At 36.4% G+C, this 12,215-nt stretch overlaps 1 protein-coding gene across 2 annotated transcripts in view; it reads left to right on the forward strand.

Annotated features, from left to right (window-relative positions):
- Nucleotides 1–12,215, forward strand: part of LOC145668883 (SAP domain-containing ribonucleoprotein) — a 50,654-nt gene that overhangs the window by 21,569 nt on the left and 16,870 nt on the right. For both annotated transcript variants that reach the window (XM_081737143.1, XM_081737144.1), the window contains one exon: nt 209–285. In XM_081737143.1, coding sequence (XP_081593269.1) covers nt 209–285 — 77 coding nt within the window. The remainder of the gene's footprint in view (nt 1–208; nt 286–12,215) is intronic.

Genomic DNA, 12,215 nt, shown 5'->3' on the forward strand with positions numbered 1-12,215 from the left:
AATTCGAAGTTTTACTTTATATTAATTTCAATGTTCGAGAGCACATCAGCAGAAGAAATTAGACTTTCCACCATAGGAAGCAGTCAAAGTTCACATGTTAAAACTTAGGTGAATTGTTACGTTTTCATACACTGTGTTTGTTTATTTGTTTGTTTTTGTAAATTCAAATAATATCTGATATTTCGCTTTTGTTGTTGCTTTTTTCCAGGAGGAAATTTGAATCTGGAGAATGATTCGGTTGCTGTTGACTCCGAAGAAGTATTGGATGAAGACGAAGTTCTGGCTGTAAGTTACAGAATTTTTAGGCGTAGCTAAAGCACTTACTCATCATAGCGTATAAAATTCTTCTATGCAAGCTTGAGAAATGTGAAATACGAGGTTCAGCGTTATCCTTGTTTAGTAGCTGCTAATACAACAGAAAAGAGACTGTTCAAATTGAAAACTCCCAATGTAATTTTGGAACATGTAAAGCATGGCTTTCCACAAGCCAGCTTTATTTTTAACGTATATTAGCAATCATTTTAATCTAAAAATTAATGGGCGTTTACAATCTTTCACTTGTGATCTAGTCGAAGTGGCTCCGTGGTAGAGTTCTCACCTGGAGCGTAATGTCTCGTAGTTTCTCTGTTTCCTCCTACTTCATTCATTTCACCATTTCGTTCATTATCATCACAGCCTCTAAGCCTTGGAGCGCAATCGTGGGCGTTAAATTTTCACTGTTCTTGGCAAGACATTGGGTGAATCATCCTTAAAATCTGAATTTTTAGAACTAAGAAAAATTAAATGAAAACGAAATTTTTGTTTCTACGTCCCACGTTTATGCCGTCTAGAGGAAAGGAGATGGATGATTTATGAAAGTGAATAATAATGAAATAATTGGCAGAATGAAAATGTGGAAGCAAAAAGAGAACCCAGAGATAACCCACGGACATTATGTTGTTCACCACAAACTCACTTGGCTTGTATCGAACCAGGGACTCTTAGCACCAGAAGTGAGAGCTCTACCACTAAACTACCATGCCCTGTTTAGAACAGAAAGATAAGTTATAATTCGGTAATAATATATTATTGCTAAGTGCTGATAAAGTAGACATTCTTATCTAGCTAAATTATGTCAAAATTAGATATTTGACATTCTCACTACTTCTGTTGAACAGCCAACAAATAACTTCAATTGTGTATTCATAATAATAATAATCACTTGAGCTTACCACTTATCGCATCGTGTCCTTAATTTTTACGAAAAGTTTCATCAGTTTTCGCCTCCTATCGTCAGCAGGTCGGAGTTTTTTTTTTTTTTTTTTTAATCATTTCATATCAGAATGTTTTTTGTGTGTTTAATGTTGAGCAAACTAGAGATTGCAAATCTTAAAGTTGCTTGTTTTTTGAAAGACTCTTGAAGTGAAATGCTCAGTGGAACTCAAATTTCCAAATGTACTCTACATGTGGCCTACAATTTCACTTTAACACAATTTTTGAGTCAAACAGTAAATGACTGTAGACTGCATTGACTATAGATAAGTTGTAGCGCTTATCTCCTATACAAGAGGTCCCTTTTTCGATCCTAGACCATGCGAGTATGTGGTATACACCATTGTGTCTTAAGATTTTCTCCTTTCCGAGAAGAGGTCCCTGGTTCGGAACTGACGTTAAGCTGTAGTTTCTGTCTCATATAGCCTCGCTGCTGAAAGAGACGCTAAACTAAAATCTAACCAACCGATTCACTCATTACCTACCAATTTTTGAATTAGTGAGTTGTCTTTATTACTTTCGAAGGTGTAGGAGTTTCGAATTGCGTGTATGCATTACGATGTTCGTTTAATCGATATCTCGAAAACGAAGGCAATATGATCTATTACTCAGAGAGCCTTTGTTCTTTCTTTCTTTTTACTTGTCATCATCCATCTTTTCATTTTCCAAAATATTGTCCCTTTTTTACCGGACACCGTGCTTTAAAAATGGGCCTTGTGAACCTTGAACACCTTTTTTAAGAGCTTTATCATGCGTACTTTTCTTGATACACGTAATTCGAATTTCACATTAAGAATTACAGTGAAACCTCTGAATAACAGACACCAATGGAACATGAATTTTTGTCCGTTACAGAGAGGTTACAGAAATTTAATTTCTCATAACGGTAATTGTTTGCAGTAATATACAGTAAGTACATTGTGTATGAACGTAAATACGTAAAATTCAATATGAAAACACCCTATTTAGAACGTATTTGAATTACTGTGAGGGAAGAGGGAGAAATTCATTTTTGTTAAATAACATTATTGCTGGGGGATGTATTAAAATATTCGTATACTGCAAAAGATATATGGGAGGGGAAAGCGTTTTCCATTTATTTCAAATTTTCAGAACCTTCTCAAAAGATGCGTTAGGAACCAACTATCCGGCTAAACTCGTTCGTTTAGCAAAAAAGGCATGCTTTTTCCTCTACAAGGGTAATAAAACTCATTAGCAAGTCTCCTTAGAATCTTCAGTACGGTTTCGGAAGAAATATATATATATATATATATATACTGGCGCGGTATCTTCGTTGGCGGAATGGATGAAAAGACAAGTTATTGGGAGTGCGTATGTTTTGACCCAGCCCCAATCACAAAGAATGTCCTCTTAGAGAAAGTAAAAAAGGAAGCCGGGAAAACTCCAACTCAGACTTGTTCCAGTATCATAAGTAAAAGAAAAATTTTGCTTTCCAAAAAAGTAAGAGAGAAAGCATTGCTCGTTGAAAATATTGTAAAACAAACAATGTTTGTTTTGTTGTTGTGAATGAAATTATCTATGAAGATGCAAAGCCCGGAAGAAAAGGGACTAAATTTGTTAGGGAAGGGAAGATCTTTCGCATAGAATTTTTGACCATTCGACTAACCCTGCATTAGTGTTATTGCTTGTTGAAGGTTTTCTAGGATTTCCACCAGAAAACAGTTTATTGTGTCAGAAAATAATAGGAATTTAAAGTTCTGCTTGAAGCTGTTTTGTTTGTTGGTTCACCAGGTCTTACACTTGGGGGGAAAAGACTTTTCTGTGTACTGTAATATATCGCAGAACCGAGAATAATTCCTGTTCGTTATGAAGAGGTTATTGTGTGAAGTATCAGTGTAATCAGAGTGACTATGAGATGACTGTGCAAACCTTTAAATTACTCGCCAAATTCAATTATTTATTAAATTGCGACTATGTTTTATAGAATCAGGAACTTTCTTTAAAATTCATCGGAAGAAAACTTCTATTAAGATTATACATTCTCAGACAGCTTTTGTAAACACATATTTGTTAATAAATACGACTAGTTTCCTCATTGCCTTTCCGCATACCTTCAAGCATAGCCTGATACTTTCCGATTCTTTGAACTCCAAAGTCATCATTCTTCAGCCACACAAAACCAAGGAGGACACACCAACAAGGGGTATTCGCCACGAAGTTGAGGAAGGTGCAGGATCATCGGAAGCAAACAGATCCCACAATTGGAGGACGACCGACTCCATGCCCAAAGACTACCATTCTGCCAGTTCATCGCCGCAGACATGTTTTGAGTTTGTCAGCAGAGTTGTGGCATGAAGGTGAAGAAGAAGAATAGCACAGACGTATCACAGAGAGAATTCGACGCCCCTAGCAGTCCAGCAGGATTGAGTTCCAGTTGTTGGCTGATTCCAGGTTCCTCCAGGGCAAACCCTTCATCATTCAAATGACCAGGACGACACCAGTCATAACGGAATGTCAGGCTACTGCTCTTCCTTTATTTCTTAATTATATCCTTTCTCTCTCTCACCTATTTCCCACAACTAGTCATTTTTCAAAATTAGAAATATTTGAATTCTATTTAATTCAACCACAGTTTCTTAGTTAAGTACCGTGTTGTGCATCAGTTTCATCCCCAATTTGTTGCGTTCATTTAATAAGTGTTCTGAGCTACAACTGATAGCACAGCACCGGCGCATGGCGGAGATGCTGCAAGGCTTAAGCCTTTGTTACGATCCCAAAATTTCTAAATATTTCAAATAGCTCATCAGAGCATGGTGCTAGATGCTGAACGAACCCAAATTTTTAACGTTTGGGGGGGTGTTAAGTCTTATGTAGTAATATTGTTTTAAGAGCTGGAAACACTGTTTTTACGAAATTTAGATTTCATTTGTTATTCAAGATGGAAAGTGTTGAAGAGAGACAGTGCATAAGGCACGAGGCACGAACATTTCTTCCATAATTTTGAAGTTAAGTTTGTTATTTAAGTGCAAAGAACACAGTGCAGTTATTATATGTACTTTGTGGTTTATTTTAAGTGTTAGTTGAAAACCAGCGATTAGTAAGGTACAATAAAAACTATAAACAAGTATTGGAAGTTTCCATTGTTAGAAGACAGTCCATTACCAGTTAAGTAAATGGCGAACATTTAAGAACATAAGCATAAACAGGGGGGGGGGAGGGGGAAGACTGTCCACGTCCGTATCTGAGAGTGTCCGTGAAAGGAAGGGTTATGTTCCGTAAGAGAACATATATTTTTGCCGGGACAAAAAAAAAAAAAATCTGTCCGTTAAGAGAGGTTTCACTGTATTCCGGTAAAATTGGGCATTGTACCAATTGTTTTCAAAATAACTCGATAAGTCAAATTTTTGAAACACTACGTCCTACAACTTAAAAAAAAAAAAAAAAAAAAAACTATGAAATAGAATGGTCGGAAATTTGGTAATGTTATTTACAATAATGAGAAATTCGTCATAAACACGTTGTAATTATACAATTCTAAATTAATTTCTCAGCTGTATGTATGATCTAAGAAAACTCTTCTGCTGCGTTTCTTAGTGTTTAGAAAGTTCTGGGACGCTTTGTTCTGTAAATTTTATCTCTTTAGTGGGTCAATCCATTTCAAATCACCCAGGCAATGTTGCCAACATTTTTTTATTTTCCTGATTTTTTTTTATTTTTTTATCTAGTTCCCTATAGGTAGATAGTCACAAAATACTGTTTGTATATATATATATATATATATATATATATATATATATATATATATATATATATATATATCGGGTGTTGCAAAATAAGTGTTACAACTCTTGGGAGGTGACTCCTGCCACTGAGACAAGAAAAAAAGTTCTCTTGAACTTTCGGCTATCGGACATAGTTTCAGATCTACAACGTGCCGAAAGCGTGGGAAAATGACCTTCGGACGCCAATAGTTCGGAAACTATCCAACGTAAAGAGGGCGGGTAAAAAATTCACTGAAGAAGTCATACCTGCTGTATTGAATTTTGCATGTTTCACAATGCTACCATGCACGCGCAAGGGATTTTCCAAAGGAACGTAGGTAGTCCCGGGTAATCTGCCAAATGAAAATTGGTCTAAATGGATATGAATTGATAGGGCTTCCAGCAGGTAACAATAATTCGTTTGTATTAAGTCGATATCTAGAACAAATACAAAATGGCGGACACCTTCATGCCCGTTGTGTGTGGTTGCATAATCGCCAGTACGGATGCTGGCCAACAGTGACGTTCTGAGTATTAAGTGTAGCGAATTTGTACTCAAATGCTCTAGAAAGACATCTAGAGTGTCGGTAGAGCACAATACATGAAGCACGGTGATTCACATGTGTGGAAACACGTAAGGAAAAATGACCAGAAATGCACTCATACTTAGTAAACGTGAGTTCAAAGCATCGGAAATGTAAGGATTAGCGTCAAGAACATGAAAGCCATTGCCAATTCACCAATAATATTGCATGAATCGGATGCAATATGATGTGCACAGTTGCATACGAATAAGGATGCAACAACTGAGGCCAAGTTGAAATTGTACAAGGGGACTCACAAAGAAACTGGGTAAACTAAATGAATTTCACTAGTGGGATCGGATGATCGGTATTGAAATGTGGCCAATGTGTGTATTGATATCGACATGTAGCTATGGACAAATACCAGCATGTCCCACTACTACTGGGACACCGTCCCACGTGCGAAAAATATGAAAATAACTACTCGGGTCTTGAATCTGAGGCCGTGGGCTTCCAGTAGTATTGGAAACTACGACCACGCGAGCGCTCGAGCCCTGATGCTCGAGGGAGCCTCACTTTTTCTATATTCATTTGTTTGAGGAGCATCCACTTTGTTTGGCAAGCGCTCTTGTACAGCCTCCCGACATGCTTGTGTGTTTCATTTTGTTACTCCTAGTGCAGAGTTGTAAACAATCACAGCTTTAAGACGTTTCTTCCTATTTCTCATGTCGTTTTATTTTCCTTATGTATGGTGTTCCAGCTGTAGTGTTACATGTGCCAAATTGGTTCATTTTCGTCTTTGTCTTGGCATGTTCACTTTGTCTAAGAAATGGAATTTCTAAAGGTATTTTCCTATATTTCGAGTACGTGAGACATGGGACAAGTTTGTTATTTTCACGCTCTATCAGAATTTGAACCATGGATTAAGAGATTTCTCTTCATGTGTCAACTGTGGGACAATGTCCCAAACAAAGAGGGACATTGATACAATCGTGTTCTAGTTACGTTCTACCAAAAAGTGGACCAAATGTAATAGCAGAATGTACAACGTTATTTTCCTAGTTTTCGCATGTGAGACGGTGTCCCAGCAGTAGTGGAACATTTTGACATTTGTCCATTAGCTACATGTCGATATCAATTCACACATTGGCCACATTTCAATATTAATCATGCGATCCCACTAGTGACATTCATTTAGTTTACCTAGTTCCTTTGTGAGTCCCCTTGCAGAATTTCAACTTGGCCTCAGTTGTTGCATCCTTATTCGTATGCAACTGCGCACATCATATTGCATCCGATTCATGCAATATTATTGATGAATTGGCAATGGCTTTCATGTTCTTGATGCTATTCTTTATATTTCCGATGCTTTGAAATCACGTTTACTGAGTATGAGTGCATTTTTCCTGGGCATTTTTCATTACGTGTTTCCACACATGTGAATCACCGTGCTTCATGTGTTGTGCTCTACCGACACTCTAGATGTCTTTCTAGATCATTTGAGTACAAATTCGCTACACTTAATACTCAGAACGTCACTGTTGGCCAGCATCCGTGCCTGGCGATTATGCAACCACACACAACGGGCATGAAGGTGTCCGCCATTTTGTATTTGTTCTAGATATCGACTTAATACAAACGAATTATTGTTACCTGCTAGAAGCCCTATCAATTCATATCCATTTAGACCAATTTTCATTTGGCAGATTATCAGGGACTACCTACGTTCCTTTGGGGAATCCCTTGCGCGTACATGGTAGCATTGTGAAACATGCCAAATTCAATACAGCAGGTATGACTTCTTCAGTGAATTTTTTACCCGCCCTCTTTACGTTGGATAGTTTCCGAACTATTGGCGTCCGAAGGTCATTTTCCCACGCTTTCGGCACGTTGTAGGTCCGAAACTATGTCCGATAGCCGAAAGTTCAAGAGAACTTTTTTTCTTGTCTCAGTGGCAGGAGTCACCTCCTAAGAGTTGTAACACTTATTTTGCAACACCCGATATATATATATATATATATATATATATATATATATATATATATATATATATATATATATGCCATAGTTTTTTTCTGGCAGTCATTTTTAAAATGGCAGTTGGGCAAATTTTAATAACAAAACTGGTTTCCGGAAAGTTTAATTGCCAAGCTATTTTTAAAGATATCAGAATAATTCAAGAACCAGTGTGTGCAGCATGAAATGAACTTCAGGCGTACGTTATTTTAATTTTTCTATCATTTAAGAGAGTCAGTCAAACTCTGTACTGTAAAAACTCGGAAAAATGTATCAATCGTTAAATTTGAGGACCATTAGTTTTATGAAGGAAAGGAGACTTACTAATGATATGTTATTTCTGTGTTGAATACTTATATAACTACCTGCAATGTAAGTTTTAATCCTGAGAATGTACTTTTTTTTTTCTAGAGCTATTCCGAAATGGCCGAAACCCTTTTAACTTCAATTTTCTCAGCTAGGTCAATATCTGAAAAGGGACTGAATAAAAGCAACTGAAAAATTAAAGAATGTTTTTATACAAATAGGAATATCTCACAAAAAATTATGACTGAGACTGAACTACATTTAGACTAATAAGAGCGGTGAATTTCAGTAAAAACGCTACCCTTCTACACGCTCGTGCAGTGCTAAGATAGCAAACTAGTGCTTGAAATTATTGCAATTGACATTGGTCGAATGATGTTTAAATCATTATAGACAATAAATGATAAGCTATTTCTACTTTTAAATAACAATGGGCAATGCTAACAATAGGTGAGAGTTCTAATTCTTAAACGTAACTTACCGATACATTTTACTGAAGTACACTTGCGTACAATTTATACACAATAATGTTTATGTATTTATATTTAAAACTTCTTGCCAGCTGCGATTTTCATTAGAGAGTTGAATAAACAATATTTCATTGCATAGTTTTTCAGTTATGTTGTGTGTTCTACCAGATGATCATCAAAGTTTCAGCCTTTGGAAGTAACAAAACAGCTTATTTGATTATCACATATGGGGACATACGTTGTGCGTTACAATGGAGTCACTTTTCGTACTACCTGCTTTGCAGGCACCCAAACAGTTTCATTTTTGGAAAGTTGAAGGGCAGTTAGTCCAGAAGGGTGAAAGAAATGCACCAAAACATCATTATCATCTTCACTTTTGTTTTCAGTTTTGCCAAACCATTACTTTTCAATATATATAAGCAACAAAGCCATTTTTTGTAAATGATGATATGTTTGTAAAAAGTATTGAGATTTGATTATCACATATGGGGACATATCTGTGATAACTTCTCTCAGTCAGTTTTGTTTCTATTTGTTCAATTTCAGCTGAAGAAACAAATATATATTTAACTCCAGTAATATTCTCTCTGACAGTATTTGACCATATCTTGTGGAGTCAGGACCTGTTCTATGTAAGGTCTTTGAAGGAAAGCTCTTGTAACTTCTCAGTTTTTTCTTCCGCCTACCCCATCGCAAGAATTCTTCCCGTGTGATGAGGCAAAGAAATTCCACTCTGCTAGTAAACCAAAATCATGTTTGTGTTGGCAGATATTAATGAAGTTTTTCTTATTTTTATACTGGCTGCTTGCGCCATCGCTAAAATAAATGACCATTTTAACATTAGGTATGATATTCTTAATTTTCCTAATGAGGTGATGTTGAAATGTGTACACAGTCGTGGTATTGTGATCAAGGTGGTCACTTAAAGTACACAAATAGATTTGCAACATACTTAAATACTTTTTTTTTCTTTCTTTTTGTTAAGTAGATGGCAAACGGATGCAGTGTCGCTTGTATATTAGTCCAGTGAAAATTTTGAATTGAATCCTGTACTGTAAATATATAGTTTTCTGCAAAATCACCGACCACTAAATAGTGGGTTACTTTCGTTTCCTTGAAATACTGAGCTTGAGCTTTTGCGATAAAGTGATAATATGTTAAAAGCACAAGCTTATCAACAAGAGAATGCAAAAATTTCTCATTGGGGATTATCTGTGTAATGAGGTCAGTTCTATCGGTTTGTACCCACTGTTTGATAGGATAAGATAGTATTTTAGATTTTTGGGCTTTCGGCATCTAAGGCCATTTAGCCCTTCACGTTTTTGAGAGATAACGTCCCTTGGCGAGCACACAATCCGGGGAAAGGGAAGGAAGAAAGAATTGGGAAAGGAAGGAAGCGGCCTGGGACCTATAAGTTAGGTACCACCCTGGTGCGAATGAGGAAAACCCAGGAAAAACCCCATTCAGGGGGGCTGGCCTGAAAAAGCGTTTTACTGTTTGAAAATTACTTTGTCAAGCAATATGTCAAGTTCATTTTTTAAGACATCAAGTACGGTATCTGATCCAGGATATTCTGCACAGGTGCCAGTCATACATATTTCATTATCAATATCACGTACAATGAAAGCTATTAGGTCTTTATAAGTTTTAAATATTAAGTATAAGTTAATTGTTTTGGAGAAAACTATTTCTTCAAGTAACGATTTAAACAAATCCTAGTTTGCTACCTTGGCACTGCATGAGCGTGTAGAAGGGTAGCGTTTTTACTGAAATTCACTGGTCTATTAGTCTAAATGTAGTTGTCTCAGTCATAATTTTTGTATGAGATATTCCATTTTGTATAAAGAGCATTCTGTAAAATTTTCAGTTGTTTAAATTTAGTCCCTTTTTAGATATTGATGTGAGAAAATTGGCGTTAAAAGGATTTCGGCCATTTTGAAATAGCTTTACTAAAAAGAATGACAAGAAGAAGAGATAAAGAAAAAATATAGAGGACTGCGAAAAGAAAGGGTTCAAGAAGTTAGTGAGAGAAGAAGGAAAGTTGCCTAGGATGAAAGGATTTCCAAAAATCCACAAAGAACTAGCGAAGTTGAGGCCAGTGTTTAACTGCAGGAATAATATGTTAGAACTGTTGGAGAAAAAGCTTAAGAGGATAGCCGAGACAGTGAGAGATGGACAGGAAAGTAGAAGAGTAGAGAATGTGCAAGAGGTTAAGAGGATGATAGATAGATTAGGAAGAAAAAAGGAGAGCACAGTGTTATTTAGCTTGGATGGTAAGAATATGTTCCCGAGCCTTAAGAGAAAAGAATTATTGAGAATAATAGAAGAGGAAATGGGTGAAAAGAGAATAGAAAATTGGGACAGTAAGAAGGTAAGAAAAGGATTAGAGGCATTGTAGGAGAATGGATACTGTATAATCAGAGACAGGATTGTTAAAAATGAAGGAAGGACTTAAATTAGAATCTTGTTTGAGTCCAGTACTATCAGATATAATAATAAATCGATGGGAGAAGGAGGCGATAGAAAGAGGAGAAGAAAGACTGCTTCTTTTCTCCCGTTATATAGATGACTATTTAGGAATATGGAAGGGAAAAAAGGGAGCTGGAGAAATTCATAAGAGACGTGGAAGATGAAAAGTAAGTGATTAGACTAGAGAATGAAATAGATAATCTATTTAGATATGAAAATAAAGAAGTCAGAAGGAGGAGAGTTTATTACATCCTGGTACCAAAAAGTGTGTGCAGCGGGAGTGTATTGCTACAAACGAAGTGATGTGGATGAGGGTACAAAGAAGAATTTCATAAAAAGCATGGAGGAAAGAATAGGAGACCTGAACACAAATGAAGAACAGAGGAAAAGAGATTTAAAGAAGTTCTGGACACAACTAAGGAGAAATGGATACAACGAAGCGGATGGGGTCACAAGAAAGATAGCAAGTGAGAGGAAGAAGACAAGAACAAAAAATTGTTTAGAATAGCAAGCCTAGGCAAAGGAACAGAGAAGATAAAGAGAATGCTTCGGAAAGTAGGAATAAGGACATACAGGAAAGGAGGAAGCAGAATAATAACTGGTCAGGAAAACCAAGAGAAAAGCAATAGCGGACAAAGACGAAAAGGGGATAACATATAGAGTAGGATGCGCAGAGTGTAACAATATTTACATAGGAGAAACAAAAAAGAAAATGGTAGAAAGGATAAAATAGCACAAGGATGATGTAAGATTGGAAAGGGATAACAATGCGATATATAAGCATCAGAAAGAGACAAACCACAGAATAGGGTGGGAAGGAGCAGAGGTGATAGAAGTAGAGAAAAGAACTTTGCTGAGAAAATGGAAAGAAGCCAGGGAGATGATGAAGGCAGGAGACAGGGTAATGAATTGGAATCCAGGATTCTCGATAAATAAAGAGTGGAAGAAGATTCTGCTTAAAGAAGAAGAAATGAAAAGGAAGAAGAAAGAAAGAGAACAAACTAATAAGAAAAATAAGGATAATTAGAGGACAATGTATACAGCGAAAAAAGTGAACTTTTAATTGGACACGTGTGCAGCTAAAAGGTAAAAGTGAAAACGACGCAAGTGTTACTTTTTAACGAAGGGGCAAGAGCCTAATTAAAAGTTTATCTCCGAAGAGTATATAAAAGGTGACCAACTCCCAAGCAGCCAGAAGGAGTGGAAGTCTGATGAAGACACAGTTATTTTGTCGAAACTATTACGTGATTGTGTTTTTCTACATATTATCACATAGCCTTGCTCAGTGTATTGCTGTGTTTTAGTAAATAAAAAAAAATTACATTCTCAGGACTAAAACTTATACTGCAGGTAGTTGTATAAGTATTTCACACAGAAATAACATATTATTAGCAGGGTTGGCTGGTTTAAACCAAGGTGGTTTAAACCAGCTGGTTTTTTCAAAAAAAACCAACTGG

Source organism: Thermobia domestica, chromosome 13 (assembly GCF_964235325.1).
Source record: "Thermobia domestica chromosome 13, izTheDome1.hap1.1, whole genome shotgun sequence".
In the NCBI taxonomy this organism is placed as follows: Eukaryota; Metazoa; Arthropoda; class Insecta; order Zygentoma; family Lepismatidae; genus Thermobia; species Thermobia domestica.